The sequence below is a fragment of the Fundulus heteroclitus genome, chromosome 10 (assembly GCF_011125445.2).
Source record: "Fundulus heteroclitus isolate FHET01 chromosome 10, MU-UCD_Fhet_4.1, whole genome shotgun sequence".
Classification (NCBI taxonomy): domain Eukaryota; kingdom Metazoa; phylum Chordata; class Actinopteri; order Cyprinodontiformes; family Fundulidae; genus Fundulus; species Fundulus heteroclitus.
This window is the reverse complement of record NC_046370.1, coordinates 19,135,927-19,151,634: the sequence shown is the minus strand read 5'-3', so window position 1 is coordinate 19,151,634 and position 15,708 is coordinate 19,135,927. Positions and strand designations below refer to the sequence as shown.

General features: G+C 41.3%; 1 protein-coding gene across 3 annotated transcripts; it reads right to left on the bottom strand.

Moving 5' to 3' along the window:
• Positions 1-420: 420 nt before the first annotated feature.
• Positions 421-15,476, bottom strand: tubgcp2 (tubulin, gamma complex associated protein 2). 3 transcript variants are annotated; one of them, XM_012876990.3, is made up of 18 exons: positions 15,357-15,476; positions 14,819-14,982; positions 13,586-13,714; positions 13,219-13,386; positions 11,893-12,052; positions 11,592-11,799; positions 11,226-11,425; positions 10,854-11,043; positions 9,837-9,982; positions 9,591-9,771; positions 9,282-9,462; positions 8,168-8,340; positions 7,103-7,231; positions 6,295-6,415; positions 6,061-6,204; positions 2,669-2,785; positions 2,189-2,352; positions 421-780 (listed from the first exon to the last, which is right to left on the bottom strand). In XM_012876990.3, exons 2-18 carry the CDS (start codon positions 14,966-14,968, stop codon positions 705-707), a joined length of 2,637 nt encoding a protein of 878 aa, XP_012732444.1. In that variant the 5' UTR covers positions 14,969-14,982; positions 15,357-15,476; the 3' UTR covers positions 421-704. The 3 variants fall into 3 exon arrangements, with proteins under 3 accessions (XP_012732444.1, XP_035998085.1, XP_035998086.1); XM_036142192.1 differs by having other exon boundaries at positions 11,592-12,052; XM_036142193.1 differs by having other exon boundaries at positions 11,592-12,052; positions 14,819-14,973; positions 15,357-15,469.
• Between the last annotated feature and the right edge of the window lie 232 nt (positions 15,477-15,708).

Sequence of the window (15,708 nt, the reverse complement as noted above, 5' to 3'; positions counted from 1 at the left end):
TCCTTAACTCAATGTTCCAGTAGGAACCACCAAGTTAGACTAAGTGCAGCTATTAAAACCCACTATTTATACAGTTTAGCACAAAAAAAAAAAAAAAACACGAGATGTAAAGTTTGAATGAGAATGCGTGCATCATGGCAGGTTGTCTAGTTTCAGCAACAATTGCTACTCCCACAACTCATACCGTCACAGATTTCCTTATGACTAATCAGAGCTAGTCCAGGGCTTTTATTCTGAATTTTCAAGTATTTCCTGTTAGATTCCTACCCTGTTAGGGTAATTGACAGCATTTAAACTGACCTACTGTGTAAAGTATGCTTTTACAAACAAACCAGCAAAAGTACATCACCTCAAACATGCGGTTTGAGGTGATGCCAAGAGGGTTGGGCGTGGGGATTCTTAAAGCACAAAAATGCCGACTACAGATCGCATGTCTTGTTTTATTTAACTGTAAATACTTTTCCACTGTACAGGTACAATAAGTTACCACCAATGATTCAGATTTGTCAGAGCTGAAGCATTAAAATGACTCTGCGCATTAAAACTACATTTCATACAGCCATATATAACAATATACACAAGAATGCATCGTTTAAAGCTGCTGCTGTCTGCGCGGTGCTGATGTGGCCGCTTTGGGCGATGCAGCGATGAGGAGACGTTTATCACAGAATGAGATCCTTTTTCCAAAGACATGCGAGGACACGCTACGCTGCAGCTTTCTGACTGCGCTCCACAGCCATCCTCTCCAGCCGCTCTGTGTAGAATCCATTAAAGTCCAGCCTGGGGAGACGCATACAAACTTTAGGATAAAGGTTTTAAAACCCTTTGAAACTAATGAGAAACCTAAGATAAATAACTAGATTCTCAACATCTCTATCATTTAGAACATCTTTGTGATAAAAAACAACAACTTTAATACAAACACCACTTTATTTTAACAAGCACATTTATCCCAGCATATTCTTATGTTAAATCATTGCATTATACAAAGCTGCGCAAACCATATTCAAGCCAATAATCTTTTGACACGTTATGCAACAATCACAAGTTCTAACATATTTTATTGGCATTTCTGAGACCGACCCACTCAAAGTACTGTAACATTGTGAGGTGGAAGGAAGAAATGTAATTATCTAAACAGTCTTGCTAGTGTTTGCATTGATCCTGTATTTTCCCTGGAATGTAACTCTAGGTGCAAGTTGGGATATTGTTTTATAACCCAACCCTGCTTTCATCTTCACCACGCCCTCCTCCCTGACCTGACTGCTGTGATCCTCTGGCTTCAAGATGCTGTCTGTTTTCCAACGCTCCCTACCAGACTCCTGAGATCTTCAAAGAATGGCTCGATTTCAGTTTTTGGATGCAATCTGACAGTGAGACACTGTCCATCAGAGAAATTATCTGGTCACCCTTTTACTTCTATATTTAGCATATATGGGCTCACCATATTATAACGTTAGAGCAGCTATGGGAATAGACTGGAAAATGAGGGAGGATTTTCTGGTGCTGTGCTAAATTTGTTCAAATCCTACTAAAGACAGAAAATTACAGCATCTCTGACTATGCCTATGCTATACTACGACTTTATCTCTCTTTGTCTATATGAGCACAGTCCCTGTCTGTCAACTAATGCCCGTTAATTGTGCAGAGGGACCAGAATGCCCTTGATGCAAAAAAAAAAAAAAAGACAAAAACCATTTGCATTGCTTCTTTTTAATAAAATGCTTAAATGTTGCTTTATCTTTATATTTTGTCTTTCAGAGTACTTTTTATTTTAGTGTGCATCCTTTTTTTTCTAACACACTTTGAATAAACTGTGTATGAAGGGCGCTGTACAGATCTGTACCTGGCTATCAACATTGTATACCTAAACTGAGCCTTAGTGGGGTCAAACATCTCTTCCCCTGTTATTCTTTTAGGTTAGATTTCTAAATGTGTGAGAACCAGCTGAGCTAAAGCACTCACGTTTCCCAGGGTTGCGCAGATAAACAAGCTCATCATCCAATCACTCTACCCCCGTGCTATTAAGTCATGCCGTCAATCTAAGCTCCACGATGATGCGTTAGATATGGTGATTCATTAACTAAATGAAGTCCAGGACGGAAAGTTACAAACCTGAACCCGGGTTTGCTCTGGAACGCACCACTGTGAAGGATAAACGCTGTGAGGCCTGAGCTGATTGGATTACCTGTAGATGATGCTGATCATGCTGTGCTCGCAGTCGTTGGTGCTGTAGATGCTCAGCTTGTCCAGCAGGTCAAGCAGCATCGTGCTAAAGTTACTGTCGAACTTCCCGATGGTGGCTTCAAAGTTGGCGTCTGACTGGAGGCCGTCCGCGTGCTCGGTTGAAAACTGAAGCAGGAAAAGAAAAACAGAAAGCTGATGATTAAAGAAACTGCTCACGGGTTGGATGGAGCACTAGTCACTTTTTCTTCTTTTGGCCAACACACTGCAGCCTACTTTCTACTTTAGCAACAACATTCAGATCAAACCACCAGACCCACTTTAATTTTGTCTCGAACACTGAAACGCAATCAAAACGGCTTCTACAGATGAGATCTACTGGATCCTATTTGGTGAAACACGATGAAACCGAAACGCTTCAATCGACCGCTTTAAGCAGCTTCGGAGAGAGAGCCGATGTGTAGGGAACGGGATGTTTAAATACCTTCGTGCTCGGCCTCTTCTTCTCCGTCTCATCCGGCTGCTGGCTCGGAGCTGGAGGTCCGTCCACCATCGCCTGTTCGTGGGAGAGGCGCTCCAGCCGCATGCTCTGTGTAAAGGTCTACAAGAGACGAGAAAAGAAGAAACGTCACGGTTTTACTTTTCAGGCACAATGGTGGGAATTTATTATTTGGTACAGATTTCCACATATTAAAAAATTAAACCATTTGTCGTACAAAGTTAGGTTGAAGTCACCAATAAGTAACTTAAGTAAAGTTTTACAAAATAATAATGTACCTGTGTAAATCCAATGGTTGCAACATTAATTATACTCTGGTGCTTAGGCCAAGTATGTGAAAAGCTGCCAGAATGTATTTTACCATCCAAAATGGTAAGTTTCTCTCCACAGCTTTGTAAAACAATGTACATTATGTAATTTTTTTTCCCCTTGCCATCTCTCATTAAATCAGAATAAACTTTTCGCTTTTTCTAGCCAGTTAGTAATTGTTCTACCAAAATAATATCTATTTCCTAAATGCCAGAAATGTTGCAACATTTTAAAACAATACTTAGCTGTTCTCAAGTGACTTTTAACTAATTGAGTTCTGCCATCCTACTGTTCAGGAAGGGGACTGGCTCTGTGTCCCAGACTCCCACGTATTCTAGTGCGAAAAGTAAGCATCAGGCTCAGAACAAAAGTATAAGAAGAAAATACTAATTTCATTGGCAGAAGAAAAGTGGCAACATGATGTCATTATCCAGAGTTCTTTATAGACGTGGACTGAAAGGCCAATCTGAGAGGAAGAAGTCATCTCTCCAAAAGCTACGTAAAAACTAAGGCTGGACAATTAATCGGATTTGCAATATAATCGCAATTTTAAAAAACAGCAGTAAGATAATCTAATTTTATTGTTTTAGAGTTTGTATAATCAATACTTTTTACCAGAAACTTTCAGGAATCTCACCACAGCATTAAGTACCGGTCAAACTGTTTAATACAAAGACTTGTTTGTTGGTTGCACTTTATGTTCAACAAGCACTGATAAGGATAAGATGCTTTATTTGTCATTATACATACAAGGTACATACAATGAAATTTCATAGATGAGATGGGAGGGTTAGCCTGAGCGCGACGCCCCTAATGACCGACCTGACCAACATGTCTTTAGTGCTCAGAGGAAACCTACACAGACACGGAGAGAACATGCAAACTCCACACGAGCCCGGGACTTGAAGCTCTTGCTGTGAGGCAAGAGTACTAACCACTGCACCCCCTATTGTCCAACTTAACAAGTTATTCTCTTGAACAAGAATATTCTGATTCCCTTGTTTTAAATCGTCCTTGTTTACAAACATCTTTATCTACAGGGAATCTCGTTGCATATGGTTGATGCAGAGAAAAGTCAAAACTAAATCACAATTGCAATTATGATTGAAATAAATCCCAATTTAGATTTTTGTCAAAGTCGCACAGCCCTAATAAAAATTCAGATTACCGTTTGCATATGAACTTGGAGACATAATGGAACTAATTTAAAAGTGTTTGGCCCAAATGACCACAGTTAAATTAGGAGGAAAATGGGGGAAGCTTCCAACCTGAAATCCCCAGTGGGAATTTATGGGGGTGGCAGCATCACCCTGCGGCAGGAGGGACTGGTGCACTTCACAAAAAACATTATGTGAAAACATGGAAGCAATGTCTCAGGACATCAGCCGGGAAATTCAAGCCTGGGCAAAAATGGGTCTTTAAAACGGACCACAGCCCTAATCATACTACCAAATGAATAAAAGGACAACGCCGTCAGTGGACCTAAAACAGGAAGAGTTTAGTCTGATTTAATGCCAGAAAGTAAGGAGTAAAATGTTAAAACATGTTAATATTCATGGTAAAAATTTATATATATTCATGTTTACAAGAAAAATGTCTAATCTTAAAAGGCACAATAAGCGATATTTCACCACTAGGTGGTGCTCAAGCATTGCCTGTAGACCAAAAAAAGCTGCAACCCGGTCCCTCCTTTCCCTTCTCAACCATCGCTCGTATATGGGCATATTTGTAAAGGACAAAAACACAGGGAAACAACATTACCTTTGAGACGAACATGTCTCGTGAAGTAGTAACTTATGACTTTATAATGCTTTTAGCAAGAGAACGTTTTGATCTGCTGGGTTGCTCTCCGCCATATTGCTTCAGTGCTGCACTGCTCTGACGGTGCCGTTTTGGGGCAGCTGGGTGGCACATGCACGTACGCGCGGCAGGCCCGGTTATGTAAACAAGAGACTGGAGAACATCGCAGAGAGCTGCGGTGTGACGGCATACCATAGTCCATCTGAAATATTACCTTTAGATTCACATCACTATTACTTAGTTCTATCTAAAATAATTAAATTTCACTTATTGCTCCTTTAACTTCTTTTTATATTGTACCTAAAATGTCTTAAGTCGGACACTGTTCGATATTTTCAATTGTTGTACTAATATGCAGCAAAAAACTGTACGACAAAACCGCAGGGTTTAAAGGTTCACCGCTCACCACATCTTTTCTTAAACTGCGCGGCCCGACGCTCTGAGGCAACCTGACTGCTCACACTGTACGTCTAAAAACCACACGTCCGACTCAGCACCGTAGAGAGATGGCACTACTCGGGCTCATCTATCCGGAAGCCAAATGTCAACAGTAGAAGAAGAAAAAGGCGGAAGTGTCGATGCTCGCCTTTAAATATGAGGCTCACTAGAACGAAATGCGCTGCACTGGCAATTCTAAGTGTTGCTCCTCCGTAGTTTGACTCCATGTCACACGTACCGCCGCCATGCTTCTCTCCACTCCTATGTTTTTGTCTGAGAAGAAGAATTCTCTTGTTTGCACATGTGCGAGGTTGGAGGAAATCGGCTCGTAGCTCTGCTTCAACAGCAGGACGCGCTCACGATCGCTCACGAGGGCCGACTGAATTTCAAACATGTCATTTTTATCCGACCGTCCCACTCCTGATCGGGAGGTGGTGGTGAGAGGCCTAAGCTGAAACTTGGCCCGATCCAAAAAATTCTCGCATGACTGAAGAATCGGCCCGAAAACGGCAAAAACTCGTACCGTGGACGCTCGGCTTTAATTAAGAGCAAAGTGGAACCGAAGTCACATTCCTTGTTGTATGAAGCAACTTGGCTGAAAAGGTTCATATGGTGAATGTAAATATCTACTTTCAACTGTATTTTTTTTACACACATTGAGCTTCTGTAAGAACAGGAAACATCCACATCCTGTTGATTCCAGACTTGCTTTGCTTTTTTTTTTTTTACTTAGTCCATTTTTGAAACTAGTTTCCTTATGTGTAGATATAACATAGACTAGAGCCAGCGGGACTTTTTCTTTTGCTGGTTTGTGTCTCACTTATACGGACCTGCATGCAGTTTGTGAACTTGACGCAGACAGACATGAGCTTGGAGAAGATCCTGAGCAGCTCGGGGTTCGTCAGCATGCAGTCCTTCAGACAGTTATCCAGGAAGCTGGTGTGATGGCAGAGGACATCGTCGATGTTTGAAGCCTGACGAAGGAGAGCAAAGCTTCAGCGCCGAAAACAGACCACGACCCGTGGGTGTATTTCTGTAAATGAGCCGCGCGTTTACTCCCTCACCGTTTTCAGGTTGTTCTCCATGATGTGCCAGGTCGGCTCCATCACTTCAAACATCATGTAGTACTGGATGTTCTGCACAAAGTTGAGCATTCGCTGGCGCAGGGCAAACGCAGCTGCAAACCTGTACAAAGATCATTTTTAACTCAAACACCACCAAAGCATTTATTGACAACATCTCAGCTGTCTTATTAGTGCGTTTTGTAAAGATTTAAAATTTTTAAATATGTTTACTGTTTGTTTGCATCCATTTCTAGTGTTTATTCATTACAAATATGACTTCTGTTCTTCAGTTTCTATGACGGATTACATTTATTTTTCTAATAATTGTTAGGGATGTCCCGGTGAAATCCCAGGTTTTGCCTTGAGTTCTTTCTTTATGTTCTCCATCTTTTCATTGCACTAAATAGAGTTTGGAAGGTTTCCTTCTTCCATAATATGGAGGAAAACACTCTCTAAACTCACATTTAAAACCTTTTTTCTAAATTATAAAAACTAAAAAAGTTAGTATTTAAATCAATCAGTTTACTGAAGGCTCTTTGCGTTCAGCCACATCCTGAGCGCCATCGGCAGGAGTGAAGTATAATATTGATTAAATATAAGGAGTTATTTTACTGCACTTACAGCTACCTTGATTTCAAGAAAAAACATTATTAACTTCAATAACATCAAGCTGCAAATCTGTGTTGGTTGTTGTTAAATGACGTGTTTCATTATGGGAGAAAAACTTTTGCCCCAAGTGTAGCATTTCCTGCTGCGTTTAATATCCACATGCTCGTACCACAGCTTAACCGTGGACACTTGAACTCACCATTTAGCAGAAGGCAGAGCGTACAGCTTGAAGTCTTTGTTGCCGATCCAGACGTTGCACAGCAGCCGCTCCACGTGTTTGCAGAAAAACATGTGTCTGAAAAGCATCTGGTACCTCGTCAGAGCTTTCCTAAAAAACGAAGAAGAGCATTAAAGCTTTTCCCTCCCCACTCCTTTCAAACCAAATCTCGTTTTATAGAATTGATTAAATACTCACTGCAAAATGGGAACAAAAAAAATAAGTAAAATCTTCTTGAAATTAGTTCTTGATATGAGCAGGTAAATAAGAGTATCTGCCAATGGACAAACATTTTTTTTACTTAAAATAGGAACAACTCGTCGACATCATCTTATTTCAAGCGCAGTATATCTACTTATATTATTTTAGCGGTCAAAATACTAATTCCATTGGCAAATAATCTTATTTACCTGCTCAAATCAAGGACAAATACACAAATTCCAAGAAGATTCTGCTTACCTTTCGTTCCCTTTTTGCAGTCTTTGACTGGCTTTCACAGGTAATCGAATGGCCAAATAGTGTTCAAAATCTAATGTTTTGCCTGTTTATTAATACACCAACAACAAAACTCTGTACTATTTTTGACCTGTGACACGTCAACCAACCCTAAGATGGTTGATGCACCCTATTAGCGTTTAAGAGAAATCAGATAAAAGTTGGATTAAAGTTATTTGATTGATCACCCAGTAAAAAAATCCTAATGTGGTCAGTCTCTATTTACACGTTTAGTCTCTCCAGTAACTTTCATCTATATTTGCTGATTTAACGTTTTCCTCGCTGACCTTTAACGTTTTGAAATGTCCCCTTTTCCACCCATTGTTGATTGAAATTTACTAGTCAATATAACCAAGATCAGTCAGGCTGTTTCTGTTTATATCTCAGTTTAGGATGTTTTTTTCCAAGGTTGTATGAATCTCCATTTTGAAACCTAACTACATTCATGTTTCCTCAACAAAGACCAGCCCAATATTCTCATCAACATGTCCACCAAGTTAATTTAAGTTGGGGGGGGGGGGAGCAGGCAGTTCAGGTGTGATTTAATGCAACCTGTTGATGATGAGTGAGAGCGGCCACTTGACGATGTAGTCAAAGGAGAAGGCCTCCAGCCCGCTGAGGGCCCCGTCTGTGGGCTCCGCGTTGATGATGGCCTTCTCCTGTTTGGTCTCGATGGCGAGCACCCGCAGCAGCTGCGTGATCACATCATGAGGCATCAAGTCGATCTGGGGACAGAGGAGGTGGACACCAGAAAACGGTCAGCAATGCTTCGTATAGACGGGGTCTTTGGGTGATTTTACGCTCGTTTTCGTTACATCATTTCAGGGGAGTTATGGTTTCCTTTTGTCTGTCCAGTTCTAATCACAATGATAAGTCAGGATCCATACAAACTAATTGATTTCGAGTTCAATTTGCAAAACATGTTATAAAGAACTTGAAAAGAAATGCCAAATAAAAACAATAAGAAATAAGACACAATTTCAAGTTTTCACCAGTTTCTCTATGATTTCTGCAAAGGTCACACTGCAAAAAGGAAACTAAAACGTAGTAATTTTTTCTAGAAATTAGTGTATTTATCCTTGATTTAAGCAAGAAAGTTTAAATGATCTGCCAATAGAATTTGCACTTAAAAGAGGAACAATTCATCTCCATCATCTTATTTCAAATGCAGGATATCTAATTATCTTATTTTAGGGGTCAAAATACTCATTCAATTAGCAGATAAGCTAACTTACCTGCTCAAATTAAGGACATACATACCATTTTCAAGAAAGTTTTACCCACATTAAGACTTTTAGTTCCATTTTTGCAGTGCAGGATTCATATACAGAACCTAGAAAAACTGCTGGGAGACTATTTAAATACCTCTCCAGACCTAGAAAAACCAGAAATGAAGATCCAGAGTTTTCCAGGCTGTGTGGAATCTCAGAGGACTGTATGACGTGTGATCAGGAGGCGGACCAAGGCAGCGTAATAGAGGTAAAGACTGTCCACTTTTTATTGGAGTTTTCTGTCAGGATCGGACAGCCTGATTAACTTGGTCTAACCTGACTTTCTCCTGATTATCCTCCCTGACGTGTTGTAAAGAAACCAAATCACAGTTTTACTCAGGTAAACTGCTGTAAATGGGGAGAAAAGTTTGAGCAGATTGTGATTTTTCCCCCACCTTCAGGTCGTCTTTGAAGGGGTCCGTGTTGGCCGTGCTCATCCTCAGAGCCAGCTCCAGGAGAGCTTCCAGTCGGGGGGGAACAATGTCGTCCACCGGCTTCTTTAGCTCCTCTTCAGTCAGGTCCATGAAGTGCACAAAGAAATCTCCTTTGTCCATTAAAAAGTAGTGCTTGATTGACCTGGGGAACACGAAGCAGACACCCATGCTTTTTAAAGTAGAATGAGTCGCTTCATTTCAAAGCGAGGGTTGTTTTATTTAAAGTGGGGAAGGGCCAGAAAAGCCTCTCTCTCTTTTTCAGTCAGTCACCTGAGACGTAAGACCAACTCCTTCTCATCCATGAGGAAGTCCAGCAGGACCTTGCTGGCGTAGTTGTACGCTTTCTCTATCTGCTCCACGTAGGCGCGCTCCTTCAGCGTGTACAGCACCTCCTTAGCGTCGGGACACGTCACATCTCGGCCGCACTCGCGCACCACGTTCAGGTACTTCCCTGTTAAAGTAACAGTCAAAACACAAGAACCGCAGAGCTCTTCTAGGCGTTGTGTCTGTTTCTACCTGTGCTCAGTATTTTATCCGCCATCTTCTGTAGGAAAGAGGGGATCCGGTGCTGCACGATGGTGTATCTCTGATCCCAGTATTTGTCGTTGTAATCTTCCTGGATCTTCTCCTTCTGCAGCTCGTGCTCCTCCACCATAAACTCGCTGCGCAGACACAAAACGCAGACGCGCGCTAAGAACATCCACAAATCTTCTACAGCACCTATTTCTACACATTTTGCCAGGTTTAAACCGCAAACTTTGTGTTTTAGTGTAATTTTATGCGATAGGCCAACTATGGGTGGGCATTTATCGTTATAATTGTCGTAAAAAATTTCAGATGATACAAATTTTTATTTATCTTGGCAACAATAAATTCCAATGAATGATGTTTGATGTCTGCAGCTCCTCCAGCGGTTGTCAATGGTCCTCCTGGCTCCTTCCCTGACAAACTGGTTCTTTTTTTGCCGTGCCATACTCTTTCTATTGCTGATGGACTGAACAGAGCTCTGTGGGATGTTGTGTCATAACCCATCGCTGCTTTAAACTTGTCCACAGCTTCATCCCTGACCTGTCGCCTGTGTTCCCTGTTCTCCATGATCCCGTTTATTCACTTATCTTCTCTAATAAACTTGACGTCTTTGTAAAAAAGCTGGATTTAATATACATGGACTCTATTAATTATGTAACTTCTGAGGGCAATTGGTTGGACTGGATTTTATATAGGAGTGTCAATGAAGGGAGGTTAAAAAGTATATGCGCTCATTTTGCCATATTTCTAATTTGAAGGTTAAAAAAAATTTATACCATTTATTATTTTCCTTCCACGTTGCATGCACTACTTCATGTTTGTCTATCATATAAAAAACCCACAAATTACAGTGAAGTTTGAGGCTGTAACGACACAAAATGCGAGGAAGGTTGACACATCGATACTTTTTGAAAAGCAATGTAGGCTTAGCTGATTAAAATAACAGCAGCTTATATAAAAGTGCATCAAGAATGCTTTTTCTTCTCTGGATTTAACTTTACGCACCTGTACGGATCCTTGATGATTCCTCTGTAGATCCACTTCTCCAGGATTTCAAAGTATGGCACGCTGGCTGCTTTAGTGAGATAAAGACACAGCTCCTGGGCCTGGCTGTCGCCCGTGTAGTTGAAGGTCCGGTCGTGAAGAAGGCTCAGGGTCGCTCCACCCATGCACTCGCCTTTGTCCAGCGAGGAAGCTGCAGGAACGACGGAAGTCTTTCTTACAGAAAACAGCTGCCAAACTGGGCTGGTGTTGCCATTTATGAAATCATATCTGACTTTTAAGATCAACGGAGAACCGGACGATTTCTCCATGAAAGAAACTGGAGCCGGAAGCAGCGACTAAAGCGACAGGCAAAGAAATCATTCAGCCTCCTACCGATGGAGGCCAGTATCTCCATGGTCCTCATGGTGGGTTGGATGTAGAACCAGAGCTTCTGCAGCGACAGAAGGCCCTGCCGCTGCAGGTGCTCCAGCTGCGTGACGAGGATCAGGTACTCCTTCATCAGGGTCCTCATCGCTGCCGTCAGAGCATGGTTCACCTGGCCGTACTCGAAGGACGACTTCTCCTCAATGAACCTGCAAAACACATCAGATCAGTCAGAAATAATCCGCTTAAAAGTAAGTTTATGTCAGAATCATTCCCGGACGTCTGCAGCTTTTTCAAAACCACAAAGCAGTAGATCTCAAGTGTTTATATCTGTTATTCTGGGTGACTATAGTGTACAGCTTAAAAATACTTTACCGCGTTATAGTGGAGTAATATGATGCGACTGGTAATATTCTGTTAACCAGCTCTTTGATGGACATGTCCAGCGTGGCATCTACTATAAAGGAGCGGTTCTGCCTCCCCAGCACCGGCTGGGCGGTGATGTCTCGTCCGTCGACTCCAATCAGGACAAACAGCAGGTCCTCAACCGCGAACTGTTCCTGGGAGGGGAGGGGCATCGTGCCTGGCCACAGACAGCGAAACAACAACACAGGTATTGGCACGGTAACACCCCCCGAGTAGCAGATCCAAGTGTGACGGCGCACTCCCTGCCTACCAATGGGCACAGCTGGATCTCCTGCAGGAGCGGGGCTGGTGATGAAGTCTCCAATGAGAGTCGGACGGTCGTAGACCCAGCTGGGAAACACAGGGTTGGGCTGGGTGGGGTTCTTCTTGTTCTGTTTGTCTCGCAGCATCTTCCGTGTGACCTCAGCAGGCTAAAAATTAAACATAAACATCCCGAGTAAAGGAATTATTTTTCTTCAAATATGATTTTTAAAGCAGTCGTACACCCAAACACTTCTCTTCAGTGTTTACAGCAAACTTGCTGCTGACTTTGGAAACATAAATAGGGGGCAGAACTGTAGAAACCAATGAAGATATATCATTGCATTCTCATAGTAATTAACCGATTTCACTGTCTGCAAGCCACTAACATGGACCATAAAGCTCACATCTGATCTAGATAAAGCACCAGGAAACTGGCTGGACGGATTCTGAGGGTCTTCAACTTGATGGCATCTCAAAAATTACACGTTTTTCCTGATGTTTGATCTCATGTGCGCCAACCTAGCTGCTGCCAGGTCGCACTAACAGGAAAACTCCGCGGTGTGAAAGCTGAAGCTGCAGAAAGAAGACTCAAAATCATTCCCTAGTGTCAACGAGGTGTGCAAAACTAAAACCAGATAAAGCACACAGATGTAAGAAGCCGTTTTAAAAGGAAACTGTATTTTCTGACGGGTTTGCTTATTATTTAGGGAGATGGAGAGCAAGACTTTCAGCAACAGGAAGGTGGAACATGGATGCTTAAAGTTAGCAGCCGCTTGGAAATCTCCGTTTTCTTTTGCACTGCAAAAAGGGAACTAAAAGTAGGTAAAATCCTCTTGAAATAAGTGTATTTTTCTTTGATTTGAGCTGGTAAATCAGACTATTTGCCAATGGAATAAGGTTTTTGTACTTAAAATAAAAACAATTCATCTCTATCATCTTATTTCAAGTGCAGTTTAGCTAATTATCTTTTATTTTAGGGTTAGAAATTCTCATTCCATTGGCAAATAATCTTATTTACCAGCTCAAATCAAGGAAAAATATACAAATTTTAAGAATATTTTACTTACTTTTAGTTCCCTTTTTGCAGTGTGATAGCTTCATATATCTCTGTGCTTCCTCTCACTTCATCGTAGACACCTTGCTGACAGTTAGACTTCCTTAGTGTTGTCATGGCAACCTGGCTGCTCTTACTATGGCGCGCTCACCAACAGGAAACAGATGATTTTTGAGCTTCTAACCGGCTAATCCACAGTCAGTCAGGGTCTGAGTCTCACCGGCCGATTCATTGGAGCGCCTTCAATCGTATTTTTATTTTTATTTTTATTTTACTCACCAGGGGAGCGTTGGAGCTTGCCGTCACGTTGCCCAGCTTCTTCCGCAGTTCATCCAGCTCCTGCATGGACATCTTTGTGCTGGTTTGAGGCAGAGAGTAACTGGTAGCAGTGGTTGAGTTTAAAGACTCTGACCTTTCTTTGGCGTTCTGTTGCAGAAACTGAAGCATCTAGACAGACATATATAACAGCAAAAGGTTGAGGATGAAATTATGAATCATTGCACTTCAGGCGGAACGGCTACTGAATAGAAACGGCAAAAAATGGACAGAACACATCCTGGGTTTAGTAGGAAAATGCTTCATGAACTATTAAAACGTTTTCCAAATAAAATCATTCCAAATGATCTTTTATGTTTTCATGCTTTACCTCTTTATCCTCACAGAGTTTGGAGAGCAGATACACCAGGGGGTCAAGATTACGAACATTTTTGGACTTCAGCTCCTCATATTTCCTCAGAAAGTCTTCAGGGGTTTTTGAGAACTCTGCTAATTTCACCTGGAAATGATGCAAAACAAATTTTGCTTAAAAACAAAACATGGCGACACATCTCCGCTCATTAATGGATGAAAAATCATATTTATTCTCTAATCATAGTTTGTGAATCCACAACATCCTTAAAAATGTTGTCCTTCATAGTTTTCACTAATATATATATATATATATATATATATATATATATATATATATATATATATATATATATATATATATATTGTACTGTGTGACCTCTTTATTAAAAACTGCTTTTGTCTGCTTGACAAAAGCAGAAGGCTGTAGCGTTTCACCAAAAAAATACCACAGTTATATCCTTGCTACACACCCCATAGATTCTGTAAGTGGTTTAGTGCAGGCCAGTTTATTGGCCACTGAAGCAAAGCGATACTATGGTCATTAAAACCAGTACCAGTGCTTCTGGTAGTGTGGGTAGGTATCAAGTACTCCTGGAAGAGAAAATTAGAAGAGGGAAGCATTAAGTGCTTCAACGTTTTTTGGTACCCAGCTGCTCTGATTTCATGGTTTTTAAAATCATCTGTTGAAACTTCACCGTGTACCCCACACCATCTGGATCGTAGGCACTTTAATTTGCAAAGGAAATCAGCAATCAGAAAAAGAGGGCTGGGGATCGCTGAGCACCCCTCCAAAATTTTTTGTCCTTAAGCCTTGGCAGGACACTTCTGACATTGTCTGAGAAGTAGCTTAACACAAGGAACGTCTCAGTTGTGGTTCAAGTTCTGGATACATCTGTGTGTGCGCTTTTTGAAGCAGTAACTCCAGCCACAGTGTATACCTTCTCAACTTCCCCAAAACTCTTTAAATTGGCTTTGGGCCACACTACTCTCCAGGCCGGGGCTAGCTACGTTGCTTGTGTGCCCTTTTCAGCCACACTTCTTCCTTCCACTCAACTTTCCATCTGAGAACAGGCAACTTTTGTTTTTTTAGCAGTGGGTTTCCATTAGATAAAATTGTCTGAAAGATTTAATTTCGTGTTCTTGTTAGATCTAAACCATAATCCTCAAAAGTAATAGAAATAAATGTGAAATTTAATTTTGAAATTGAACACAATAACTTTCTCAATCGCATTGCTGGTGTCAGACCGACCTTGGCACTGTGAGCAGAGACTGTGGTGGTGACATAAGGGGTCCTATGCTTCTGCAGCAGGTCAATGTATCCCTCCGCCCCGTCGCCTCCTCGGACCTGCAGCAGACTGAGCAGCTCGTTCACGTCGTGGTGGATCCGGAATTCACTCATGACGGCTGTAGCGGCTCACAGGGAAGAGATGCGTTTATTTATTTATTTTTTGAAGGAGAGAGGATGAGAGTGGCTTCAGTGACAATAAAAACAATAACATCAGCTCTGCGGATTTACACGGGCATCCATCACAGCAAGCGTATCTAAATAAAAATCTGAAATCTAAACGCAGTTTGTTCTCCTTAGCGATGATGCGCAGCTGCAGTTTACCATTTTCCCATGCTAAAAAGCTAACTAGCCTGCAAGATCTATATGCTAAATGGTTGGTAGCCTAACGCGATAGGAAATAAAACAATATATACCAACATATAACGACGTTGCTCACTTTTCCTACACCGTAATATACAGATATGTAATATGAGCCAAAGCTCTAAGGTTAGTATTATACCTGTTGGTCGATTTAAATAATAGATTTCAACAGCAGGGCTACCAAACGCGCCCACCACCTCTCAAATTCTCCCTCGTGTAAAAAAAACATTGGCAGCACCAGCTCAGCACTGCCCCTAGTGGTTAAAGATACACACTACAGGGTTGAGCTTTCCTTCCTCGTTTCAAGTACTGAAAAAATAAATTACATTATCAGCAATCTTAAGTGTTAAAGTGTTAAATGGCTAGTGGATAGATAAACTTGTATTTTATTAAACAATAACGCCACAATATTGGAAAGACTTAAATCGCAAAAATATCAGGGAAAAACTACAATAAATTCATCAACGTCTGTCTAAAAGTAAAGCTACAAC

Excerpts from the sequence above, each read along its gene's own strand:
- tubgcp2 (XM_036142192.1), bottom strand. The coding sequence starts at position 14,968 with ATGAGTGAATTCCGGATCCACCACGACGTGAACGAGCTGCTCAGTCTG. Across the intron at positions 9,772-9,836 it reads GGATAAAATACTGAGCACAG|GGAAGTACCTGAACGTGGTG; the intron begins GTAGAAACAGAC and ends TTACTTTAACAG. Across the intron at positions 781-2,188 it reads ATGATCAGCATCATCTACAG|GCTGGACTTTAATGGATTCT; the intron begins GTAATCCAATCA and ends GCGTCTCCCCAG.